The sequence below is a fragment of the Anarhichas minor genome, unplaced genomic scaffold (genome assembly GCF_050575085.1).
Source record: "Anarhichas minor isolate MPS153535 unplaced genomic scaffold, ASM5057508v1 ptg000024l, whole genome shotgun sequence".
NCBI lineage: Eukaryota > Metazoa > Chordata > Actinopteri > Perciformes > Anarhichadidae > Anarhichas > Anarhichas minor.
In genome coordinates this window covers 3,135,428-3,162,590 of record NW_027466470.1, presented here as the reverse complement: position 1 = coordinate 3,162,590, position 27,163 = coordinate 3,135,428, and the positions used below count along the sequence as shown (strand labels likewise).

The 27,163-nt window shown below is 42.7% G+C and overlaps 2 protein-coding genes across 2 annotated transcripts; both read right to left on the bottom strand.

Annotated features, from left to right (window-relative positions):
• LOC142955895 (neuropilin-1a-like) lies at nucleotides 1-4,901 on the bottom strand. Its single transcript, XM_076097122.1, has 5 exons — nucleotides 4,252-4,901; nucleotides 2,447-2,739; nucleotides 1,472-1,568; nucleotides 1,337-1,381; nucleotides 1-302 (listed from the first exon to the last, which is right to left on the bottom strand). The coding sequence occupies exons 2-5, from the start codon at nucleotides 2,714-2,716 to the stop codon at nucleotides 28-30; spliced, it is 687 nt and encodes a 228-aa protein (XP_075953237.1). The 5' UTR covers nucleotides 2,717-2,739; nucleotides 4,252-4,901; the 3' UTR covers nucleotides 1-27.
• Nucleotides 4,902-7,793: 2,892 nt separating this feature from the next.
• LOC142955892 (integrin beta-1-like) lies at nucleotides 7,794-25,697 on the bottom strand. Its single transcript, XM_076097118.1, has 15 exons — nucleotides 25,380-25,697; nucleotides 15,866-15,932; nucleotides 15,317-15,402; nucleotides 13,171-13,393; nucleotides 12,647-12,817; nucleotides 12,318-12,556; nucleotides 12,072-12,227; nucleotides 11,765-11,860; nucleotides 11,549-11,638; nucleotides 11,030-11,170; nucleotides 10,441-10,643; nucleotides 9,985-10,223; nucleotides 9,673-9,895; nucleotides 9,235-9,467; nucleotides 7,794-9,062 (listed from the first exon to the last, which is right to left on the bottom strand). The coding sequence occupies exons 2-15, from the start codon at nucleotides 15,930-15,932 to the stop codon at nucleotides 9,007-9,009; spliced, it is 2,223 nt and encodes a 740-aa protein (XP_075953233.1). The 5' UTR covers nucleotides 25,380-25,697; the 3' UTR covers nucleotides 7,794-9,006.
• Between the last annotated feature and the right edge of the window lie 1,466 nt (nucleotides 25,698-27,163).

Below are 27,163 nucleotides of genomic sequence, written 5' to 3'. Positions count from 1 at the left end.
CCCCCCCTCCCCCCCCCCCCCCCGCCCTCACGCCTCTGAGTAGTTAGTCTGTCCGTTCATCTTGTCCTTCTTTAGCTTCACGCCGTCCACCAGCTCAAAGTTATAGTTTTCCAGAGCAGATAAGTTCCTGTCCGTCATGCTGCCCTGCGAGCAGGCGCAGTACAGGACGACGCCGCAGATGGCGCCCAGGAAGACGCCCAGCGCGGACATGGCGATGATGGTGATAAGGATGGGGTCCAGGGTCTTCAGCATGTTGCCCGGACCCCCGAGCTCGCTGGTCTCCTGAGAGATGGAGTCCATTGCTGCAAGAGAGAAAATCATGCTCCATTCAAATCACTTTGAGATTACAGGCTTAAAGGTTCTGGATCATAAAGGACAAAAAGGCAACATTTTCCAGACATGACCAAACCTTTCCTCTCACTACATCCCTGTTTCTTTATTGGTTTGGGTTTGGTTTCCTAGAATTATAACTTGTGAATGTTGTGGTTAACTTTTAGCTGCAGACTCATGTGTTACCACCAAAGAACAGGCTTCAACACAGATGACACAACTGCTTCCATGGACTGTCTGTCTCAGGTCAAGTTAAAATTAGGAGTGATTCATATAGAAAACATATGGTGCGCTTTGGAAATCTGGTCAGGAGTAATGTTAAAGGGACAGTTCACCCACGAATCAAAAATACGTATACTTCCTCTCGCCTGTAGTGCTGTTTATCTATGTAGACTGTTTTGGTGTGAGTTGCCTAGTTTGGCAGATATCTGCAGCAGAGATGTCTCCAATATAATGAGACTATATGAGACTCAGCTTGTGGTTTTGGAAAAACTCAACAGCAAAGTCTCTTTCCAGAAATCATAACACGGTTACTTTAATGGAGGAACTACGTCTGTGGATTTTCTCGAGTAAATGCGATACAATTTCTGGAAAGAGACTTTACTGTTGAGTTGTTCAAATGTATTTTTTTGGCGCTTTGAACAGCACAAGCTGAGTGCCGTACAGTTCCGTTATACTGAACAGAAGTCAAACATCTCTACGGCCGATATCTCCAGAACCAGGTAACGCACATCAAAACAATCTGGACTGATGAGTAGCACTACAGGTAAGAGGGAAAATATGTATGTTTGAATTTGGGGTGACCTGTCCCTTTAAGTGGGCGTAGTTTATTTCCCAAAACATGGAAATCCACTGATGGAGTCCTTTGAAATGTCAAAATAGCTCAATAGCATTCTGTGCAGAGGCAAAGAAAGTCTGTGGAGACGGGTCCACACGAGAGTATGTGCAACATGAATAAACACATTGACACTTTAATAACAAAACTGGAGTCGGTGATGTAACTTACGCAGGATGAAGATCTCAGTTGGCGGAGACGTAGGAGCTTCTGGATCTGGAGGAAGAAAACCGGCGTTCATTAGATTGAATTAAAACAGGAAAGTCCAACAAAACAAAGAATATACCATTATAAGACAATACGCACCCTTGCAGTCCTCAGCGTTGAGTCCATCTATGATCTGGATGTTGTCCACGGCTGTGTGACCGGCACTGCGTCTGTCTGCGACGCCTTCCACGACCACCTACACGTCACAACGCACATGCACTCAGTGAAACAGGAGGCACTCTGATAGCTGCGATGCTACAAGCTGAATTATTTTAGGTAATAATATGAAATCCCTGATGAAATGACAATAAGTTGGTTTTACATCAGTTTTCATCCCTTTGGAACGTGACCCGACGAGGGGTTGCAAGATAAATCTGAGGGGTAATAACATAAATCCAATGCATAATTTTGTTTTTTCTTTTTTTAACAGATAAAATAGTATAAACATGAAACCAATTCCAGTAAAATAAGATAAAAAATAAAAATAATAAGGAAAAACAGATTAAAGTATATTCAAAGAAAAAAATTTGAGAGATCTCTCCCTCGTGTTTTCTGTCATGTCGCTACTGTCTTCTCCAATAAAAACACAAAAACCTTCAAAAACTGGAAGAAAATACTTCTTTTTAAAAGGATTACAAGCCAAATAGTTTGTGAACTTCTATTTAACTGATCAATCTAAACAGTTTTGCTTATTTACCGAAAAATATCGTATTCAGGCTTTTTGTCTGACATCAAGTATGGACTGCTGAAATAAAATGACATTTTTATCCATTTTCTATTCAAAGTAATCCTGTTCTCCCAGCATGCATTGTGCCACAGGCAGGGAACACAAAAAAAGTCTATCACAGGGCACATTAGAGTGTTTTGGTTTCAACTCTTTTTCTTTTTTTAAAATCATAATTTTCTTGTCTTTGCTGCTTTTTTCTTTAATAAACATTAAAGCTCTGCAGATGTTGTTTTGAAAAAACAGTCCAAAGAGTGAAGGAAGGATCTAGAAATAACAATAACCTTTGAAGTCTCAAATAATAAACTAGAAATAATCCCCTCTAAGAATCCTTTACAGTCTCGTGATACCTGATATGAGACACTGGAGTGCGGCAGTCGGACTCGTCCCTCCCTCCACCGGCTGCCCTGGTGCCCGCTGACCATCCACAGGATCTGGCCCCCCTCGGCCTCCTTCCTCTGCTTGATGTGCAGCGCCCCCGCGTGTTCACCGAACATGTGGTACCAGAAGGACATGCAGAGGTCTGCATCCGGCGATGTGATGGGCAGGCTGGCCAAGCTCGCCACCTTGTCCTCCTCCTCGCCCGTCTTGCTCGGCGCGTCCGGGTCCCCCAGCTGCATGTAGATGAAGTTCCCCGGTCCGCCTGCAGGGGGCAGCAAAAGACAAGGTAAGAGGCGGCTGTGTGGCTGCATTCAAGGGCCCCTGACTGCAGACATGTTGACTCTATTGCACCATAAATTCAAATTAAGACCTCAAAGAATGAAGACGCACAGTCAGGAATAAAGATTTCCGTACATTTTGAATGAAAACAGGAGATTATATCATTGATATCAAGCAATGAAAGCTTTCCAAAAACCCTCAAGGGTTCATTATGCATCCACTTTTATTGCATTCAGTTAAATGTAAATACCTCAAGTGTTTCTCTGTCTTTTCATGAAAAGAAAATGTCAGCGTAATTGTTCCGTATCGAGCTTCACACACTCCCATCAAATTCAAGGATGTTACAGCGCCCAAAAGCAAAGGACTCGATATCAGCGCGCTTCAGGACACGATGCGACTTGACAACACAAAGGGCTCATTTGTTTCACTTGTGATCTGGTTCAAGTCAAGAAATCAAGGTTGAAGTCATTTCTTTTTTTTGTTCGAAGCGGCTGCCGTCTCCGCGAAAAAACCATCCATCACTGGAGGTTTGAATGGAGGGAAGATCAGACAGCTGAGGCGCACGGATAAATCTGAGCGCCGGGTTCTTTAATAAGTCCCAAGTTTTTCAAGGCCATTCATTTTAAAAACTGTTTGTATTCAGTGCTGACTACACAGCATATTCAGACACAGGTAAGAATAGTCTCTCAGGTGGTAAAGGTGCCGTTTAGGTCGTTATTGATTCAACATTTTAGTCCTGATTTCACGATTGTTTTTCTGTTAAATACAGATTTTCTTGGTGCCTGTTTGTAACTCTGTTATGGCTGCATATCGTGATCAAGACACTCAAAAAAGAGTTTTAATCTTCTAGTTAATCTAATTCTAGTTTGTTCAATGACGTGCACTAAGTTCAGTTCAATTTATTCATCCATAAGAAACACTGAATATAGTGCACCAAAACACAAAAGAAATCAATAAAAACATTAAACTATATTGTTAAAAAGAACCATCCAAACTTGAAAAGAATGTCTAATTATGAATCGAGGATGTCCTCGATTTAGATCTCAGTTCATCCTGTAAAACATGCTCATTTATAAACAATACTACTTTCCTTAATTTGCACTCTGCGACTGTCTCCCTCTGAATGAATGTCACCTGCTGTAGTGTTTATGCCTGGAGAAGCTCCCGTCAATACGGACCCACTTATGGATTTATCTGCCTCTGAGCGGCTCCAGGCCGAGCAGAACAACACAACTTTGTGACGTTTTCACAAACTCTTTGTCATCCAGAGCAGGAATGAGGTTATGTGTCCAACGGGAATTTCTAAGTACATCGCGGGCATCTTTTCCTCATTTGTTGTGAATTCCCAGCAGCACAGCGTGTTAGTTAAAGCTCACGGTGGTTACAACTCTTTCAGACCGGCTTTCAACAGCGGCATAGTAACACGGAGAGCTCCCCCAGAGCGTCTGTCGAGCGGTGCTGGTCCAAACGCAAAGGCGAGCGCTCATCCTCTTACCTGTGTGGTCGAGGGTCGGCCCCCGGTGGACGACAGGAGCCCCGTTGCTCTGGATGAGCCACTCGGCCCCCGTCCCGGTCTCCCTGGACCAGCCGCAGAACGAAGAGAAGTCAAAGCTGCAGGCGAACCAAACGTACGCTGCAACGAGAGGAAAGAGCAGATGGAGGTGAGTTTGTAGATAGAGGAGGTCTTCAAGTTAAAAGATGTTTCCTGGTTTTGTTTCGTGAGCTGAAGGAGCAAAGCTTCTAGCAAGTCGTCACTGTTTGGTAAATACCACACGTCCACAAAATGTCAACTTTTTCCCTGTTTGGTCTTTACGAAAAATCGCCTCTATAAGATGCCAGAGTCAAAGTCTTTCAGTTGCTTTTTTTGTTGAAAACACCCAATTCAACTTAAAATGACACGATATGAGAAAAGCCTCACAAAGATAGAACCTACATATATTTGGTGTTCTGTCGATTAACTGATTGATTAAGTGACTAATCATTTAAACACTCATTTTACTCCGCTTCTTTTCATCCCGTAGCAAGAAGCTCAACCATAAAGACAAACTCTGAGTATGTGGAGTGAATTCACAAGAATCCCTCACTGGCTTCCCTATTTCTTTCATACATATCAGGGCTGAGGCATCAAGCAGAGTTTCAAAGGCTTTAAACAACAACAACAACAACCAGAGAGGAGTGAGTATCCTTGAAATGGAATCAAGCGCCACGCACTTTGATCAGTTGTGAAAGTAGTTTTATTTCTAGCCGACACGGTCGAGGCCTCGATGTGCTTGGCTGGTGGGTGTTGCTGCGTCTGAAACCGTCTTTCTGAACTCAGAATCAAAGGGAACTGTCAGCCCGATGATCAAGGTCAGCGATTGGACGGCCGTGTGAAGGTGAGAATGAATGCAGGGTTTGAAAATCCTCTCTTTTCATCCTTTACACAACTTTTTCTTTATGAAAATGTTCTGAAACTGGAGCGAGACAACGAGGACGTGAAACACCGCTGGATTTCAGCCAGCCGATACATCGCTTTAACAAGAAATTCTCTCACTTTTCTGTTTTTCTTCCCGCCTCAGCCTTCGATCCAAAAACTTCTCTTTTGCTCTTTTCTTATTTGTATTCACGAGACATCCCTCAGTGTCTCCATCACAGTGGGCACGAGGGACCAGTCTCTCCACCTCTCCATCACAGAAAGAACGAAAGGACGTAAAATGACACCCCCTCCTCATCGATCGTAAAGCTGATCAAAGGACCGGCTGGAGGCCATTTCTGAAGGTGATGGCCGGGACGGAGCGAGAGACAACCGTTAATTCACTGCAGGACGTCACAGTCTGAATCCTCAGAGGCTGTAAGGTCCTGCTTCAATGGAAGTTCCTTCTGTAATTCTCAAGAGGAGGAATTTTACATTTAATAGGAGATAAAAGGTGGTTTATAGCAGTGGTTAAAAACCTTTTTTGTGATGTTCAAAATGTGTTTAATTACGTTTCCAAGTGGTATTATTGTTTTGGTGCCGCTGTCGCAAAGACAAGCAGATCGGATACAAAAGAACAGCTACAAGTAAACTTGTTCTATGTTTAGATTATGAAAAGGACAATTAATCAGAGACATTTGTTTCTGGCTTCTAGTGTGAGGATTAGCTAGCATAGCAAAATGAACGCTATCGAACACAGTTTGTGCCAGAAAGATACGTAGATGTTTGTTTCTGATGGTCCTGGCTTCCTCATTTTTTTGGCTGCTAGCACGAGCCACGTGGCTACCGTAGGCTTCTGTCCAAACGCAAACAGCGGGAACAATCCCAAACCCTGATCTCAGTGCTGTGATGAAGGCAGAGTAAAACACCACAGTGTGTCCGTTATATGCATTCTGCAGCGGCGGCTGAGCCTTTCATTTTCCAGGGAGATGGAAACCTTGGGGGCAGACAGGATTGCACAGTGCAAGCACATGGTGTCATCCTATAGTCATTAAATTGTGCAGTAAAAATGTACTTCAGAATAATAAGTTAAAGCAAAAAACGTGTCTTTTGCCTCCAGGCCTGTAGGCCTACGACCACTCGGAGTGTTCATATCTGGAAATCTCACCCATTTAACCAGGACTTTTAGACAACTTATCCATTTTTGCCAGCTGAACTATTTCAACTGCTGACTCAATGTGTGGAAATCGAGTCGTCCACAAGTACAATCACTTGGTTGAAAGGACAATGTGGCGAGAAGATTTAATTCAATCTGCTGAGCTCTGTAGGCAAAGTAATTGAGTGTGTGTGTGTTACTTAAGCTAAGACAATTAAAGCTTTGTTTAACACCAGTGATGCTCTCCGTCATCCCAGTTATGACTAGAGGGACAGATTTATCTCTCACACACACACACACACACATACAGTACAGACACGTTTGATAAATATAGACTCCATCCATGTAACTTGTCATTAACGCTCACCATTAACAGCGGATGTCACACACACACACACACACACACACACACACACACACACACACACACACACGTGATGCATACAGCCCAACATCAACCGCATGTTCTATCATACATTTATTGCTGCAACTCATTGAGAATTTTGCTATTTTACACGAGGAACATAAATATAAAGCTTAATTGACGACGAAAGGATAACCATGACTCAAAGTCAGTTGAATGTGTTTGTATTTTCTGTTTAAGTCATTAATTTTCAATTTAGAGCAGTAAAATGTGGAATTTTACGTTAATTTCTCCCCAAAGTGTCCCGTGTTATCCCCCACGGGACCTTATGTAACCTCACCTCTCTACTCGCACTCACATTCCTAAACGGGTGACTGCAGGGGTCGAGGTTACAAGAGTGCAGGAACCATACGGGCCCGACATAACTGCACTCTCCACAGGGTCGACTGGTGCAGAAAAGCGTCTCTTTAAAAGAACACGTGGACTCAACGCAACAAAGAACTCCATCTGTAGCCGAGCATGAGAAACTCTTCATCTCGGGATAAAGTCCTGATGTGTGAAATCGGCCTAATTCATTGTTCCACAGAAGAAGTTAAAGTGGGTCAAACTGATGGAAATATAAGCTGCTTTTTATCACATTTTAAATTAAAAGTTACAGCTATGAAATAAGATTAAACTTATTGTGTGGTTAAATTCAGATCCTGAATCAGAACACCAGATGGGCGGGTTTACTCGTGTCAGGATCACGTTATGAAGGTTCAGGAGAAATATTGAGATACGATTGACACGATTGATTCGCCTTCCTTTTTCTATATTTTCTTACATTTATTGGACTGCCATGTGCAGAAACCCGAAACCTCCTGTCAGCCAGAAAACGTGTTTCAACAGAGTCTAGAATAGTTCAGAGCCGTGATCTCCAACCTGAGGTTCAGGACCCCCCAAGGGGTCTAAAGATAAATCTGGGTGGTTGTGAGGTGATAGAGAATCTTTACTACCATTTGACTTGTGAAATACTTCTTTATTTATTTTATTTCCATTTATTTCATTTTTATTTTGTTATTATTGTCGTATCTTGCATGCGACAGTTCTGTTGAAGTGATGATGAAGGATGCTCCGTGGACACTGTTCTTGCTGGTATAATAAAGTTTATTACAAACAAGCAACACATGCCATTACGGACGTCTAGATCGTCCGGAGGTCTCAAGTCGAATCCGAAAGTCCCTGCCTTTAGGGCTCTCGCTTCATCTTTATATAGGGTCCATGTCATGCAACATCTGGGCGGAACATAAGAGAATGTATGTGGCCTCCTCATTCTACACATCCACCCTTCTGCCCCTGGTCTCCTGCACATCTGGTTTTCATCTAAGACAAATACACTTGGGGTCTTCGCTGTACTGTGTAAGGCCTGAAAATATACCACATTATATATATACATATATTTTGTATTTATTATTTTGTATTTTTTCTTATTCATATGTGTGTATATGTGGGAAGGTATATGTACGGGTATGCTATACGTGTGTGTATATATACTGTATATATGTAGGGGTATAAATATTTAGATAAGTATTCACTTCCTGTTAAATTATTAGTACTTATGATTGCTATTATCTTTATCATGTCTCCTGTTGTTGCCGATGTGTGTACAATACACATTGTGTCCCAAAAATAAAACAAGTGGAAGCACAAACCCCTCCTCCTCCGCTCCCCTACTTCAGCCCACGTCTTCCTCTCGTCTGTGTCTCTTTTTTTTTTCGCCTCCGCTCTCCTCGTTCGCCTCCATCGCTCAATCAGAGCTCGTCCCACCTGCGGGGAAGCCATCCATCCTTTGTTCTCCTCCCTCCTCCTCCCCTTCACCTCCACACGTCTCTGTCTGTTTTCTGTCAACATCTGCAGGGGGAAGCCGCCCTCGAGCGCCTCTCATCCTTCTGTTTTCTCTCTTGCCGCTCCACAGCTCCGCATATCTACCCTCTGCATCTGCATCCCATTATCCCCGTTCTTACCCTTCACCTGCGGAGAAGCAGTCTCGTTGTTTCTCCTTCAATTCTCTCACCCCCCCCCCCATTTGATCTCACTGCTCTATCTTGGAAATGCATCCAGTCTTATTATGTTATGTTCTTGAGCCATAAGAGTGTTTTTTCTGAGACAAAAAAGAGGAAAAGTGAAAATGCTACAGAAATAAAGATGAAGCAGCAAAAATACCCCTGTTGCATTCTTTTATAGCTTGTTTTGACCTGGTTGTATTTAGTTTTATGTCGGCCATTAGAATGTATGTCTCAGGCTTAAAGAAAGTGGCTTGTGGCGACCACACCGTGGCGCCACAAGTCCAACGGTGTGGTCAAGTGGCGACCACACCGGCCACGATGGGGATGATGTCGGGTCCCGCCGGGCACTCTGAAACAGAGAAAATGTATCATTGAGGGCTAACAATTGCGTTTAATGCATTTATTTCTTCATAACACATCTACAAAGCTCAAACCTTCATGTTTTACAAGGCTGTTTTGCTAGCAGTCCTCTTCTTTGCCTTTTAAAAACTCCACATGGTACTTTTTACTTAAAAACATACCCAGCGTCTCCACCACGTACACCTCCTTGGCGTCGTTCCGGATGGCGTAGGTGTATAAGAACCAGCAGTCGTTGGCGTCCCGCTCTTTGCAGTGAGTCAGCGGGAAGCTCTGGTCGGTCGGCTGAGGCAGCTTGTCGCGATCCTTCACCTTGATCAGCTGGAAGTAGCTGCAGACGCTCTCACACGTGTCCTTCTTCTCACCGGCGTCGAATGCCCGGCACTGCACGCAATCTCTGTGAAGACACAGGCGGAGGGTTGATTCACTCGAGTTACTAATCTGATATACAGCATCTACAGATCACAATTCAACTGTCTCAACCTGGAATTTAACTTTTAAACTTTCGTGATATTTCACAATATCTCTGACCAACGGTAACTCTACATTTTTAGATTCCAGAATTTTGCGTTTCTAGCCGAGCATGCGAGCTTCAGACTCACTTGTGCTCAGCGCAGACGCCGGGGCAGGTGGGGCAGATCTCGCAGGTTGGGCCCTGGAACTTGGCGTTGGTGCATTTGCAGATGCCGCATTCGCAAGTACCGCGGCCGTTGCAGATCTGGCCGTTCTTGGCGAGGCAGGTGGCGGTCTCCAAGGAGCAGTCGCAGGCACTGCCCGTGTAGTTGGCATCGCAGATGCACTTCCTGCAGTCACAGCGGCCGTGTCCTGGGAAAGCACAGGAAACGGTTACCACAGAGTTTAACAACACAACAGGTTGTCAGACTTTCAAGTAGTTCTATTTCTACAACCCTCACCTCCGCAGAGCTTGTTGTTGGAGCGGTCACAGTTGAAGTTGTCGCACTCGCAGTACTTGCCGGTGTAGATCTCCGCAGGATTCTCCCGCTTCTTGCACTCGCAGGTGCCGCACACACAGTCGCCGTTGTTGCTGCAGATATCCGTACCGTTGTCTTTGCGGCAGTTAGCGTCCAGGTCCTCCGTCCGCACCTCGTCTTTGCTGCACTCGCACTCACGCCCGATGCGTCCGTCGTTACACCTGACACAGGAAACGGGAAGTCCAACATTGTGAGCAGAATCATTCAAGTAAAGCACAGTGGTCTGAACCTACATTAGAGTTGAGAAAGTCAAAGATGCAGCTTTTCATACCATGTATAATGGCACCAGGTATTTTCTAATAAGTAGTTCCCTTTTCTGGTTAGAGATACAGAGTCATGGTTATATCAGGAGTGGCTGTATCTTAGCTGAATACGTACTTGCAGGCTCCGCACTCAAAGATCCCGTTGCCCTCGTGGCATTTCTCACTGTTGGGCTCTCCTTTAGCGGCGCACTCACAGTTGCAGATGAAGTTCAGGACTACCTCCACCTCCTCGGTGAAGCCCAGTGGTTTAATCTTAATGACCTCAGGGTTGCCGTGCAATGGACACTTCTGGAATTCAACGGAAATCTTGAAAGACACCTGGGGAAGCCAGAGGAGGGTTTATAGGGTCATTACAACTATTAGGAGGAAGCCTTGAAGTTTATCGTTATATTTCTCAGACATGGCTCAGGTTATTTGAGGTGTTTGTCATTTATTGTTTGTCTTGTTGTTCTTTTACTAAATGCATTTGGTTTGAACCTTTTTGTCTCTCAATTTGAAGCAGGAAATTCCCAGAGACAACACTAGCGTAGGGAGAAGGACACCCAGGCTGCTGCCAGCGATTGAGCACTTGCACCACTTGTGTTGTGTTGCCAATGCTTTCCCCACTGTGCAACGTAGGTTTACCCATGAGTTGGGATGCTTAAGAATCACAAATGTCATTTTCACACATGCAAACAGATTGCAGCAAAAAGAACGACATCTACCTCGTCTCCGATGGAGATGTTGGAGCACTTCCTGCCGTTCTCCCCCGTTCCCTCCACACCGTTCTTACAGATGGACTTGTAGGTGATGGAGACTCCTTCTGGCAGCCTGCCGTTTTCCAGAATGACCTCGGATGACAAAGACTGTCCAGAAACAAGAGGGATCAAACAATCGCTAAAGGCTCTAGTGATATAGGTTAATCATAATCTAAGTTTACAAGCCTTTTCCATGCGGTAACCCAGCTTTACAGTGCCGGGCCTCATTAATACATATGTGATGGAGTAAAATGGACAGCGTTCATGTCACCTGAATGTGTGCGTAGTATTTAATACCAAGGAGAAGTAGTCACAAGAATATTTCCCTCTCTTTCATGAGCCCTTGAGGGGATTCACTGTAATCTGTATTTAGCCCGGGAATCTTTAAAAAGGATGTTGAACATTTTCCCCACAAGATGTAACGTCATAAAATAAACAAAGCCATCTCTTAATGACAGAGACAGTCAGACGTGATGTTTGACTCACGTTGTAAGCGTCAATAATGAGTTTGATGACGTTGCTGGAGTTGGAGGAAAGCGTGCCGACGGCTGATTTGGGAATTAGATTTTTCAATTCCTGAAAGAGACACAAGAGTCGAGAGGTAAGAACAAAGAGAACAAATGTTAAATGTGCATCTTACTTTTGAGTTAAAACACGGAATAGTAAAAACAATTCTGACGATACAGAAAACACAAAGTTTACCTTGTAAACAGGCTGGAATTCCTCCGTGACGGCAAAGATGGTCTGGATGTTGTGATCACTCAGTTTCTGAACCAAATGGGCGATGGAGGGATAGTCCTATCAAAGGGTTCATCAACACGGGAAGAAACAAACACACATTATCAATACAAGCAGAATTCAGCTCCCATTTATAATCCCACACTGCGTGTCTGTGAAGAAACAACTCTTAGAAACTGAGACAATCAGTAAAAGCTGAAAACAGCACAGACGCCCAGTCAACTCTCTCAAGATACATCATGCAGATATACATAAATGACAAACTAAATACATAGTAGTGGCTCATGGTGTACATGTCGTTCTCCAGGTGACACCTGCCGTCGTTGGGCAGGACGATGCCGCCCAGTTTGCCGTCTCCAGCGAAGTGGAAGCCGGCGTCGGTGGAAAACACCAGCAGACGAGTCACGTTCCTCCAGCCGATTTGGTTCTGGGAAGACGGACACAAAGAGAGTCTTCTCCTTAATATTTTCACACGTTTACAAGGCACCAGACAAAAAACCTTTAAGCGCCTTCTTACCTCACAGACCGCCACCTGCATGATGGCATCGAAGCCCCCCTCTGGAGAGTCCAGGTTCCCTGAGATCTGCTGCTGACTGACCAGGCGATTGAACTCGTCTCCCTTGTCCGTGAGCTGCAGGACGTTCTTGTAGCTGAAGGGGCTGGTGCAGTTCTGGTTCCCCGTGCAGGGGTTGATGAGCCTGGCTGGAGTGGTGCTGATGTTCGGCATGACCGTCTTCTCCACGAACGAGCCGAAGCCTAAAGAAAGGAGAACGTGTTTTTTTTTTTTTTTTACTTGTACTCGTCACACGACAGCTTTTCCGTTGATTATTATCGAGTTGTTCTTACCGATCCTGAAGTCGGAGGTAATCCCCTGCATTTCCCTCATGAGGTCAGTGCCGAGGTTCTTGACGTTTTCCAAATCATCTTTCATGGAGAAGGAGAGGCCCATAAGGTAATAGAGGTCAATGGGGTAGTCCTCAGCACGCTTGAATTTCAGCTCAAAGGTCTGGGGTTCACCTAATGGACAAAACAAAACACATAGTGTTTAGTGAATTTAAGAGATTGTGACATTACATTAATTGTTTTTTATACATTTCTTAAATTGATTTGAATCTTAGGGATGAAGGAGATTTTAAAGGCAGCAAAAGTCTTCAGCTATGACAAGAAATCTTACTTTGAGTCTATGATAAACTTTTGGTCTTTTCTAAAACACATTTCAAACAAACTTAATGACTTCAACTTTGCTCCAGAGCTGGTCGACAAACATTGGTTTACCCAGATACCAAAGATACAATACATGCTCTAAATAAAACACTTTGTTCCAACCTGCTCTGGCAACACAGTCAAAGACCCGCCTACAGAATATTTACCAGATCTGAGTGTCAGGGTGAGTTTCTGCGGCTGGATCTGGGTGATCTGCTCGGGCTTCAGTTTCTCGGCCACGTCCTTCTTGCGGTTGGTGACGGGCTTGTTCGTGTTGATGTCGATGCTTCCACGCGGGTTCTCAATCGTGGTCACGTTACATCTTCTCTTCTTCAGGGACTCCAGATCGTCACAGCGAGCCGACTTGGACTCGCCCACAGTGAGCAAGTTCTGTGAAATAGCACAGGAGTTTTTTTATTATACTACATACATAACTCATGTCCTGAATATTGTTGCCTGGGCTTTAACGTCACACCAATCTGGACTTTACACAAAATCCTAATATGTCACTGTATTATGTTCACAGACTTGTAGAGGGGAGATTTTGAAGGAAGAAATAAATTGATGTTTATACCAGAGGCAACAACTTGTTCTGCTTTTGTGTAATTATTTAGGGTACGAACGCTGCAGATACGAGTATTTCAACCAACGAGGCCTCTGGAATCGATCCATTGCACTTTAACTCTCGTTGTTGTTTTTTTGGGCAATTGTTCTTCAGCAGCAGGAGACGAGGAGAAACAGATGACTGGGGGAGCCTGGCTGAGAATATAGATTGGATGCACACGATATCCCACAAATACCCCAGAAATACAAGACACCTATTGTTCTGAAGAACATTAAGTTTGTGGGATGAATACAGAAAATGAGAAAAAAAAACAAAAAACTGTTTAGCCGATCTCAAATCACACAGGAAATAACATGCATAACATTCTCAGCAGTGGGCAGCATACACACCGCCCATGGTTTTTAGATGATGCAGTGAAATCAGATCGTAAAGGCACAAAATAAGTACTTTGTTTATAAAGCTCTTGTAGCACTTTGAGAGCTGTACTTCAGCGATGGGATTCTTTGTAATTTTAGGGTTGATTTGGAGCGTAATGCCCTTTGACTTTGAGAAGATCAAACCACAAAGATACATCAGGGCTGCAGAGATATTTCATCTAAAGCAACCAAACACGACTGAGCTAAAAGTTGCAGTCGTGTTGTGATTGCATGCGCTCAGGAATGACAGTCTGCCGTCTGACGGAAAAATACGGGCAAGATTTAACAGGAATGCGGCTCTCGACATGTGCCGAACGGACAAAAAGAGATGTTATTCACCAAGAGACTCACCTTGGTGAGCAGTTTTCAGAGGAAGTACTGACTCACAGGGCTCGGCTGGCCAATCGAATCTCACCATTTTGGATGAATACGTTAATTGGTTAATGATACTAGGGGACGACTGCTGATGCTTTCAGGTAGTCACAATATTTTGGAGATCGTAAATCATTAGTGATGGTGATACCACAACAAAGTAGGACGAGGCATTCAAAAAAATGCTGTTTATGACTTTATTTTTGTGGGAATAAAGATTCTTCTCAAACATTTGTTGCACAGCACGACATACAATTATAATATGTGTCATCCTGCACTTTGTAGTCGCCACACATACATTTCATATTAACCTCTCGGTGCAGTAAAACAGTATTTTCCTATACTGTGGTCTGTTCCCTCAGAAGAGGACAGAGAACGTCTGATTAAAGAGGATTATACAGACAGAGTTTCCCTGTGAGACGAGAAGCAGCAGCACTCGTGTTTACATTTAATGGAGTTGTGGTCAACTTGTGTTTGGTCGAAAGGTCTCAAGAACGTCTTAAGTCTCTAGTACTGCTCTAGCTGTGTTTGTGGTTATAGGGCAAGTACAGTTTATGTAGCCATTTGCATAAATAATAAAGACAAATTAATTAGCAAAAACAAAGAAAAATGTTCTTACTTTTTAAATCTTGCCTCCTTTTCAAATTAATAATAAAAACCATCAAATACATTGTTATGATATTTTAAATCATTGGACTGTATTTGTTTGTTAAATAGCTCTAACTGTTTTGAAATTAATTTGTCAAAAGGTGACATTTATATTTGTTAGATTGCATTATTTAATACTCAAGATGATGACTCCCTGCTGTGCTTGTTGGCTGTTTCTGTGCAATTCAACCATTAAGCAACGCTGCCACACAAACCACAAATCTCCGAGCGTGCCACGCCCGCAGTTTAAGAATCTTGTATATACTATTTCATTCATATGATTATTAAAAACACTTTACTGATTCAACTCACTTCATCTGTGCACCATCCACACGTCTCTGCGACCTGGATGCATTCCCCACACGACTGTGCGTTGGCCTTGATGCATATGCTTCCCTCTGAAAAAGAGACAACACAAGGTCCTGTGAGCCAAGATGACAAAACCGAATTTCCATTCGTTCACTAACTCAAAACAGCTTTGGCTTTTTTTGGCTGCAAGACACAACTTCCTCCCAGTCTAGAAAACGGAGTCACGCTGAGAGAAGCCCGAGGCAGCTCACCAAGTAATGACTTCACCTCCAACCAGCAGGACCCACAGTTATAAAACCATGAAATACAAGATGTGACGAGTGGATGAAAGTATTGCAACGTGCTTAAGAAACGAAGAAATCACAGAGAGAGGCTGTCGAGTGGAAGCATGATAATCTACATACACATGAAGTGGAACAATAAGGACTAAACTGGGTGTCTGTTAGCACAGATGAGAAACATGCTACGCTACGAGTTAGCTCGTACTTAACAGCTAAGATAAGAAGACTGGAGCAGGGTTAGGGTTACTTTACAACCTTTTCTTGTTCTTACCTTGCTGCGCCCGGCTGCCACAGAGGACTGCCGACAGCGTCGCTATTAGAAGTAACCGCAGATCCATCTGTGACAAGAAAAACGCAATGTGTTAACACAACATGAAAGAAACAGATCTGAATCAGACAGCTTTGTTACTCGTGTCAGTGACAGCAAACGAAAAGGGTCGTGCGTGTGTGTGTAACATCAGTGTGTGCTTTGTAGTGGTTGTAGAGGTTTAATGTGAGACGGCGCCATCTTTATAAAAGATAAAAAGACGTCCACATGTCGGAGTTGTGACCTCACGGCTGCGTTGTGCACACACACATAAGAACAATGTGATCCCTTTGTGATAGAGTTCACCTACATGTAAGAAAGTCAACGCTTAAAGAAACTAGTTCACTACCAAGTGTACCATTAACACAGCAACACCCCCCTCTTTAAAAAGGCTCTCATGGACATGCGAGTCGTAAAACAATAGTTTGAATTTGAAGGAGACCAACAGGATGAAAAACATTTAGGTTAACAACATCTTTCATGCTCTGTGCTGTGAAGACTTTATCCTGAAATACCTCCGTCACCGCTCGGCAGCAGAGGGGAGGAGCAACTCCCATTTGGTCTATTCCAAATATGGAGGAAACCATTTGCCCACACTCATCAGCACTTCCATGAAACCACACTACATACTTGCTTTCTGACTGGTTTGTGACGTTAAAGGCCTGTAGAGGTAGTTGGTTATCTCGATGGGGAATTTCAGATAAGACTCGACAAGAGAGAGAGAGACGCTTGAGGAGACACAATAAAAATATGGCGTAAAAAGGACAGAATGGTCACATTTACATGCGAGGTGTTCGGTATCAACCACAGTGATTTATAAGGAGTCTAACTTGACTTGTAATGACTGAAACAGAGCAGCAGTAGCTTTAAGACGGCCGACGTTTAAAAGCTGCCACAGAATGTAACTGCAGAGGAATAACTGGTTCATGGAGAAGTCCTTTGATGCCTCTCTGGGGCTGCGGAGCACTAACCAACAGCAGTGTGACAGCTGCATGGAAATAGCTTTGTTGGTGGGTCAACATGTTTTACTAAAAACGTAAGCAAAGGTCACAGCATGCCAGAAAAACAGAGAAAAAAGGAAGGTGTGTTCCCATATTTGGTCATGCTAGTTCATGCCTCTTCCTGAGTCTCTGCCATTCACGACAACTCCAGTGACACACTTCCTCGACTTTCTGCCCAATCCTCAAAACTCAGACCAACTTTCTGTGCAGGAAAACCAGGCAGTGTAGACAGAAGCAAAGTCAACAGCTGAGCCCCAAAATAGTCCATCCCTGGTGGGATATGTTTACGCCAATATGCACATTGTCAGTGTCAGCAGATAAGAGTATATTTACATTTACACATTTACTTTTTACAGTTAACTATGAGTGACGTAGAGGTAAAACTGGTGGCTGTACACAGTAGAAGCACAGCTGTGGGTCAGAGCGTACAGGCATCTGCACCAACAACCACATCCTGTTAAATGCAGCCTAATGACCAACTTAGATGCGAGTTTAAGTGCTTTAGTGATAGTTATCAGACTGCTGTGGGGGGAAGGGTGAAAGAAAAACAAGTCTCCGGACACGATTGGAAAAGATTTAAAGAACGGAAGCGAAACACATTCACTTGAGATAAGAAAATGTCTGCCCTGTTTTTCTAAATTAAGGAGATTATTATCTTGATAATTCTGAAGAAACTTTTCTTGTGGTTTTCCTGAATGAACAAGAAGAGCTTGATTTCATGGACGCTTTGTTTGGTGGTTTTGAACATTGGGAGGTAATGACGTCTTTAAGTGATATAGATGGTTTTGTTATTAATGTGTCGACTGTACGCGGGCACCTCACGCTGGACTAGCATTTAGTTTGTTACCTGGTCAAGTGAACAGTTAGCCGACACAATTTGGCATGCAACTACTACCGTAGACTCCTACATGTATCGACGCTGTACTTGAAATCATACAGCTAGCACCGCTGGAGGCCGATTAGCAGCAGAAAGCGTACTCCATGCAGGCGAGAGCTTTGCGTAGGATCTTCAGGTATCTCGATAATTCAGAAAAACAGAGCAGAAATGACGAAATAATAATCTTGTAACGGACGTAAATCATTTTCTGTTGATCAATAGACACTTTTCCCTTTTTAAATATACTTAAACTTTTACCCAAAGAACAACTTTGTGGCAAGACGGACAAAAAAAAACCATTCAACATACCCAGCAAGATGCCTCATAACATTCAAGCCACCACCAACTGAAAGGACTTTCTACACTATATCAGCGCTCCTCCCCAACATTCCTGAAGTACAGCTTTGTTTACCACTCTGGGGCTCGTCCTGCAAATTACAGAGAGCTGACAGATATTTGGGAGGAACTCAGGGTCTCCACAGTAATGGCATTAGGGAGGCACTGGCACTTCATGGGGCATGATGGTTTTGGACACAGACTTCTACCCCAAATGAAATATAAAAAAAAAAGACATCTTCTCCAATCTATCCGCTTTTCTTTACTTACATTTGCTCTTCTTCATCAGAGGAATGCATATAAGAGATAACTCAACTGATTAATATGACCAGCAGCAGTGTCACTTCCTTTTCAGAATCAAAAGTATTGAAGCGAGTGACAGCTGAATTATTGTATGACCTAAGAAATGGTGGAAGATCAAAGACAGCGCTGCTAAAAAGCTAACGTCAGCGCTGATAAGAGCTGATAGCGACGGCGGGCCGACAGAGGCCGATGGCTCCCTGATCCACAACAGACTGAGGTAAAAACTGCTCCTCATAACTGTGAAACATGATAGAAGGCCAGCTGGTAACTGGTGAATTCCTGAATTCACTCTTCCAGCAAAGGTCTGTGTGTTGGTCACTGAACCAACTACTGTCTCCACAAATAGACCACATTCCCTCCAATGCAAGACAACGTCTTAACAGCAGAAAGTGATCCTAATGATTCTACCTCCTGAAAGTACAGCACCATCTACGAGTTGTATCTTGTCTTTGTTTTTTTATAATCCAAACTATGAGGCACCTGGTTGCAGCTACTGTACTCTATCTGTCCCACATATCAGTTGAGTAAATCATCCCTATGTGGAGCAGAAACTAGTGTATGAGCCATCTTGATGACGGACCCGAGAGCCTAATATTTAGAGTACCAGGAGCACGCCGTGTTGGATCATGACTTTGTATGGTCAGGCTGGAGAAGACGAGAGGCGACACATGCTTTGTGCTCGCGATGTTCAACGTTAGCGTCACAATTTTTATATTTACAATTCTACCTCTGTTAATAGTAGCAAGAGCCGCTCAGCTCTTTCCAAGACACATACAGTAACTGAGGCTTTTGACTGGACTTTATCCAATATGGACGTGTGCGACAATACAAAACAGGCTCTTGCTTTCTATAGTGTAGATAAAACAGGTTAACTTATAAATACTCAAGCTGTCGCCTCAAATTGCAAAGTGCAGCGGTTAAACAAATCAAAACTAATCACAAGTATTCATCTGAAACAAGTAGTTGCTTAATTGATTAGTCTTTAACACAAAAATTGGGAAATCATTTCCACCATTCTTTTATTATTTTTTCTAGTTCCAGCTCTGCAAATATGAGGATCTGCTGCTTTTCTTGGTCATTTACGACAATTAACTGAATATCTTTGGGTTGATATTCATCAACCAGCTCAAGAAACTTTACAAATTGTCCAGATTCCAGATATAGAACATATTGTAATGTCATGTAATAAAAAGGTTTGATATAATCAAGAGGCCTCTGGTTGGTCTGAGAGGGTAAAGACAAACTGCACACTAGATAACTTCTATTGGGTGTAATGGAGACCTTCTGTAATACATTTTTTTTTAGGTCTAGTGCTCGTCTAGTTTCTCAAGTCGGAAAAAAACAACCATGCCAATCAGAGCTGGATTGAGGATGGTAATGTCAGCCAGAAAGCGATGACCGTAAAAATCCACACAAAAATGACGGCAACCCTGGATGAAATTTACATTGTACCAAGTAATCAACTGGATGAAATTGTCCCTTGCAAACAGACTTCCTTCAGCTTCAGGACGGTTCTTTGGCAGGACGGTTAGGGATAAAATAACAACCTTTCTTTACCAATTTAAAAGCCTGGCGAGGTCCGGCTGTTCAAATCTGGCTTTATACAATATAATCTGGTGATTCAAAACCTGTAGATTAATGTATTTTCCTAAAATACTTGTGTTATGTATGGTCACTGGCAAGAAAGAAGAGTAATAGTAATGTAACAGTCAAAAAGCAGTGAAGAATTCAGTCTCATCTTTTCTATAGAGAATCCTAGATTACATATGTAAACACTAGCTGCTTGCTATAAAACCAATATAATAGCCCAGCTTTCAACACAAGCAGTGGGGGTGAGTCACAGGCCCAGACAAATGTTTTATCAAGAAATGTCTCCCAACAGCTGCTGACTCAAACTCAATCCTCTGCAGCGCCTCCCTGTTATGGTTCACATCAGACAGGTCCGAGGCGCTTTGATTCAATCTGAAAGTCAGAAAGGACGCCTCAGGGAGCAGCGCCATCACAAAGCAGAACGCCTTCCTCTGCTCACACGTGTAGGCGTGTTGAAAATAATCACACCCTGTGCGACATCTCGGCCTACCCGACAGTGTGATGACGTATCGGGATTTCTGGATATTTCAGGAGTCACTGAATTAGCCAGAAACAAATCACCATCTTGTTGGTTTTTTTGTTGCATTTCCAGAAAATTGACTACAAAACAATACTACCACAATATGTCCATATGCATTCAGTTTATGAGGTACAGTAAGCATGGCGTCTTTCCCCGAAACCAGGGTAAGCTTCAGAGTTTAACAGAAGGGCTTTGAATCAGACGTGTGTCACCACTACCTCTTTGTTTACTCCTTCCTCTGCTCATTGACTGGTATTATTTAGGGAAGCGCCCTGTGCAAAGTCTGGAGCATGGACATCCTCTTGATGGGACCACTATGAGTATTTATGTCCGTTTAAGTTAATACAGCCACTGAACTGGACAAAAAGTCTCATTAACTGGTGGTATGTGAGCTTCTGTGTGTGTGTGTTGCATTATCTGATCCAAAGACAAATGATGTTTATGAACTCTGCAGATTATCTGCCTTCCTGCAGCTCATGTGGCTTTGAGCAGACAGGCCCGGTGTAGTCTGAAGGTGGAGCGAAGCACATCGTGAATATTTACTAAACCTGAACAAAGTCCACGTTTAGAACCAACGGGTCTGATACTGCTCCTCCATATGGTTGAGTTTATCGTATTCTGTACCGCTGTCACAAACACTTTGACTTTGGTGTGACGACAAATATGACACGCACGTAAAACCGTGAATAAGAAAACACTAAAATCTTTAAAATGGTAAATGTATGCCCCTCCCCCCTCATAACCCTCTAACAGATGTTTACAGAAGGAGTTTCCTGCTCAATATGTTTTGTTGGCGATGCACAACTTCCTCCTCACTGAACACCGGCAGAGAGAAAAAGGTGTGTTTTAAGTTGTCTGGCACCTGATTGTGAGTTGTGTTGAAATGAAGTCGGTAAACAAACAAGTCTCACAATGCACTACATGCCAAAACAACGACAAAACGAGCTAAATGAATGCCATAAATACATAAGCAAGCAGGACAAAAACACAGCTAATAACCACGATTCCTCTTCGTGCATCGGACAAGCTAAAGTGGAAGTAGTTGCAAAAGCTACCACAGCTCTAGCTGGTCTCTGTGGTTCCTCGCTTCATGCGAGGTTAACCACAGTGTGCATCATTAACCCCGGATGGTGTGTTTTTTCTCTTGTGAAAACAAAACAGAAGTGTACATTCAAGTGTACAATGTGAGCGCGCACATGTTGCTTAAATACTCGGAAAAAGTGTCCCAGCTTCAGGGCAGATTGTGTCTCATGTGCTTGTATTTTAACACCATCTCCACGTTTTTATACGCTCCTCCAAGAGCTTTTTATATCCACTTTGTTACAGGACACAATCCAAACAATATTATACATATCTCTCCCCCTCCTAATATCAAGCTGACCACTTCCATATCTCGCTTTGGAGATCCAACAGCTATGGTGTATTTAATAATGAATGCTGCTGCTAAAGAACTCCTGTGAGCAACATGCAGAGTGATCGGTGGCGTTCAACACAAGTGGGCATTGTTCACGCTGGGCGGGTCATCTGGTGGTCCGCAAACTGAGTTACACCCCCCCACCCCAGCTCCGGTCAGCCAGCCGGCCCCCCACCTGCTGCAGAAAGTCAAAGTCCACTTTCAGTCCATTAGGTCCCCCAAACAACTCAGCATGACTCTGCATCCATTTCCTCTAATGAAAGCCCCCCCCGCCCCCCAGGAAGAACAGCTCGCCTCTGACTGTAAACACGGTGTGTTTGACGGAAACCAAACAGACGAACAGGAAGACCTGACGATGCTCGATACTGAACTTTAAAGTGCCGTCAAATTAGATGAGTGACTCAGTGAAGTCCGTTTCTTTAGGACACGTTTTGACCGACTGACATCCAGCGGACTATTGAAAAATAGTTGACGGGATTGTTGAAAATGTTTACTGTCCTTTTCCTACAATAATGCATGTGTTTATCCGGTGTTTAAACTAGTATTACTATCAGTAAGATCCCAACATACCACAATATTACCAAACTACATTACCAACGTCCCAAAAAGAAAATAAAGAGAAAGTATCAAAACTACTTAGCATAACCGTTATGTGGTTATAAAAGTAGAATGATCAATAATAGCAAAGCCAGACGTGATCATTCTGACACACATGAACATATTTACGTTTGTTTTAACAGCTCGACAGCGAAGAAATAGTTTAAGTCAGTCTGACGTATATTTGTTTAAGTAGTAGAAGGAGTTGTGAGACCGGTCTGGGGTTTGTCCGTCATGTGGATGAGACCCTAACCTCTCACCCTCAGAGAGATGAGATAACACATTCCATCTTAACTGCCTCCATACTATGTCGAGGGAAAAGCACTACGTCACTGAAATATGGGGATGTTTTTCCACTCGTTTCCAACCTGAACCAGGAGTTCACTCAGCCAGTGAGTATGACGACATGTTTAGGCATAAAAACTAGTTGAAACACTTATAGTGAAGTGTTAAAATGTTGTTTCCTTTCAAGCTTTCTTTCACGTACTCACTGAGGCTGGATTCCATTTCCAACACTTTATAAAAGATGTCTTGTTCCCCTTTGGTGTTTTTAACATCGTCTTGTATCAATGTAACTGATGAGAATGTTGAGGATTCATCTGTGACATTTATTTTGATACATTAGTCTCTTGAAGCCCTTTGTAGAGCGGCCACTAACAATTATTTTCCTCATCAATTAATACAACAACGTCGGTTATTGATCAGTTAATGAGGGTCATAAACAAATGAAAGATTAGCATCCCTACGTAAAAGCATAGGACCGTTGAAATGTTTGTTTGGGACGATTAAGGTTTGTATAAACTTGTATTTAACGCACTGGTTTCGGATCGGCATCGAGAAGTAAAAGATGGCCTTAAATCATCTCTATAGATCACCTTAAATAAATGACAAACTATTTGTTGATAAACAAAAACGTTGACAATTCAATTTATGTCATTTTCTGACAGATTGACTCAGCCGTAGTAACTCGTCTCTCCTTTTTCTGACTATTGGTTGCACTCTGGTCTCAAGTTTGAACCTTCTCAATATTCTGTACATCTAACAAAGAATAAAAACATATCCGTCAATCGTCTTGTGTTTCTTGCCACATCTTCGGAGGACTTCCTAAATGTAACCACAGAGTGATGGAGCCATGTAGGGATGTCTTAACGTCTGAACCATGATCACATACAAACATACCCTTGCCTGCAATGACTCGTCTGGCCTTCACTGGAAGACCAGATCACCCATGATGACTCACATCTGACAGGTCGGGGGGGTAAAAGCCTGGGGTTGAGTAAAGCCGAGTGACCCTGCAAACTGCCCCAGACACTCCTTGTTTTAAACACCACAACAATGTAACTACGGGAAGTGAGTCAGTGATCTACGGGGAGCTCGTCTACAATTACCAGGCCTGGTGAGTATTATCTGCAGCCCTGTTAATGTGTGTGTGTGCGTGCTGCATGTAATCAAAGGCATACTTGTTTTAGGATTCTGTCTGTAGGCAAACACAGGCTAGTAATCAACCCAAGGTTTTATTCTGTTGGCCCCAAATTAGGCCTTGGTGGACAGAGATTACTAGTTCAACACAACAAGCCTCTCCCTGAGATTAATAAGGGAGAAGAAGAAGAAAAAAAACACTCCCTCAGGGTATAACTCCTTTACAGGAAGTGAATGAGAGGCAAGACCGATCTTGTCCAACTTACATAGTGCACAGTCAACACTTCAGAATCAGAGCCTCGAGCAGGACTGAACAAGAGGCTCGAGAGTCTGGTTAACCAATCTGGCTTTAAGGTCACTAGATCCTCAACCGCAGTTTATACAGTCCACAATGTAGTCTGACCAGACTGGGGTCCAGCTGTGGTTTGCTGCTGGATATCCTTTACAGCTCTACCTTCATTTCAATGTTTGTGGCTTTGTCTTACAGAAGAGGAGGTTGTTTAGTTTTCTTCGTGAATATTTTGGCCTAAAGGCATGAGATCTGTGTCGCAACTTTAAATTAAACGCTCCTTTCGTAAATGTACAAACACAAATGTTAAAGACATTTGCAGAGGGGTTTTGTGGGACAAATGGACTCAAGTGCTTTAAGAGCATTCCTAAAGAAAACCAGCTGGTTTCTGAAATATGATCTTGATGAGAAAAATCTTGGTTGATGATTCTGATGACTGTGGTCATTAACTAAATCAGACAAAAGACCAAACCAAGCACTTATTCTCTCATAAATAGTGTAGCTTGACGAGCTTGCTGTTCAGTATAAAAGCTCCTTAAATTAGGTATAAAAGCTGAACCACAAAACTGTTTCTATATCTATCCTTTAGGGAAATAAACAAAGAAACACAACAATGCCAAAGTAACTTCACAAAAAAAAAACGTTCGTGCAGAAAACAAATTCACAACTGAGAGTAAATTAGTTTTAGTCAGTTTTAAACAGTAACAGCCTTTGTTGTGGTTCTGACTTTAGGTTAAAAGCTACTATGAGTATAATAATGTTTTTAATAGTTAATCAGGACTTAAACACACACTATCTCCTCATACTTTAACCCACCCATACCGCCCTCTTTGGTCATGCAAAGCGGCTCAATGACCTACTTTCTGCACAAAAACCCAAATTAAGATGCATTATTGAGGGACAGATTGAGGTGTATGTTGGAATACGCCAACATTTCAAGTCATGTTATTGAAACCATGTAATGAAAAGGAAATAAAACATGTTTTAAAAACGGTCTTTCGACCTAGACCTCGTTAATAATCCACACCCAAAGTTTGCCCCGAAGAACAGAAAAGACACATTCCTCGCTTCTCCCCCTTTTTATCGTCAAATGTGTGGGAAATAAAATGTCGGTTGAAATAACAACACTCACCTTAATGTTGATGCTAAACTGGCGTTTTCCGATGATTTAGAGAAACATCAGCCCGAAAAACAACGGTCCTCTTAGAAAGAAATAAGAACGAGGACTCAACGTTAAGATACAAACTGTTACAAGGGTCTGCTTTGTTGTAGCGAACTGAACGCACGTTGAGTTTCCGCTCACCACGCGCTAACGGTCGACGTTACTTTACGAATAAAAACACCATTTATTAACATGGATAATATATTTTTTTTCCTGGATCGCCCGAACACGTTACAGCCGCTGCTGCTGGCTCGCTTTTTTTTTTTTTTTTAATGCCCCAGTTCTTTCTTCTTCTCCTTCTTCTGAGTTAGACCCCGCCTACATAGGAAGAGCAGCGGCACGTAGAGGCCGAAGGAACGAACACACCGGAGAACGGTGAACCCGGCCTCACCTCGGATGCGGTGAATGGTTCCAATTCACACACACACACACCTATACACCCACACATACACACACCTACACACACACACACACACACACAAACACACACCTACACTCACACACATACAAACACACACACACCTATACACCCACACATACACACACCTACACACACACACACACACACACACAAACACACACCTACACTCACACACATACAAACACACACACACCTACAGGCCTACACACTTACACGCACACACAAGGGAATATAGGTCAAAATAGTTTTATATTTAAGCACATTTTTTGAGCAGTGGTGGAAGAAGTATTAAGAGCCCTTAGATGAGTAAACATACTTATACCACACGGTGAAAATACTCCACTGCAATTAAAAGTTCTGCATTCAAAATCTTACTTTAGTAAAAGTATTAGCAGCAATTTACTTAAAGAGTTAAAAGTAGGCTACACATTGTGCAGTAAAATGTCCTCTGTCAGTGATGTTTTAGGATAATTATTACTGTTGCGTTAATGTGTGTGTGTTGCATTTTACTGCTGTGGGTGTTAAAAGTTGTGCTTGTGTCAACTGCATTGTATACTGTTGGGTAGTTTAATCAACAGCAATGCATTTATGCAACTTTGCATCATATTCTATAAGATCATCATATGTTTGTAACTGTAAAATTGTAATTCAAAATCACAGTTAAAGTTGCATAAAACGGTATTGTGTGCATTCATATTATACTTGTAGTACAGCAGGTGAGTACATGTAAACAAACATTTTGGAGAATTGTGTGTAAATGACGAAAAAAACACAACACTAGTATTTCAGTTTGATGTAATGGTGCAGCATGTGTAGTCTTCAGTTTGAATATTTCACTTAATTTAAGTATCATATAAAGCTGGAAAGAGGTGATACAGAATATGCTACTCAAATGGAAATAAATTGTTGCTGTAATTAAATGTTAACTTAATGTATTTTGGTGGAAAACCAAAAGGAGAAGCATGAAGCCAGATGGGGAAAAATTGTCATTAATAATAATAGTTAGAGCGAAGCAGTGAAGGAGCTGAGAGCCGATGACCAAACATCCCACATTTAGCCTCTATACTCACTGTTAAGATGTGTGATGAGTATGAAACAGCTGATGCTGCCAGCTGGACAGATGACACATGAAGTCACCGTCTCCATTCCTGTAACATCACCGCAGAATCATCCCGGCACATACTTCTGCTAATCCGCTCAGGCAGAGTTCATGGGGTTCTAATTTCAGTTTCACACACTTTCATAGCTGAGAAAGACCAAACACATCCTCAGGCTTCTGAATGTGAAGGGACTGTATTTATTGTTGTATTCTCCCCCTTTGAGATACTCTGAA

Bases quoted from the DNA above. Each gene is read 5' to 3' on its own strand.
- LOC142955895 (XM_076097122.1), bottom strand. From the start codon at position 2,716: ATGCAGCTGGGGGACCCGGACGCGCCGAGCAAGACGGGCGAGGAGGAG. The intron at 1,382-1,471 runs GTGCGTATTGTC...TTCTTCCTCCAG, and splicing joins CAACGCTGAGGACTGCAAGG to ATCCAGAAGCTCCTACGTCT. The intron at 303-1,336 runs GTAAGTTACATC...TCTCTCTTGCAG, and splicing joins AACTGAGATCTTCATCCTGC to CAATGGACTCCATCTCTCAG.
- LOC142955892 (XM_076097118.1), bottom strand. From the start codon at position 15,932: ATGGATCTGCGGTTACTTCTAATAGCGACGCTGTCGGCAGTCCTCTGT. The intron at 11,861-12,071 runs GTATTTAGTTTG...ACCCTTTGATAG, and splicing joins ACACCATGAGCCACTACTAT to GACTATCCCTCCATCGCCCA. The intron at 11,171-11,548 runs GTGAGTCAAACA...GTTTCTGGACAG, and splicing joins TCATTATTGACGCTTACAAC to TCTTTGTCATCCGAGGTCAT.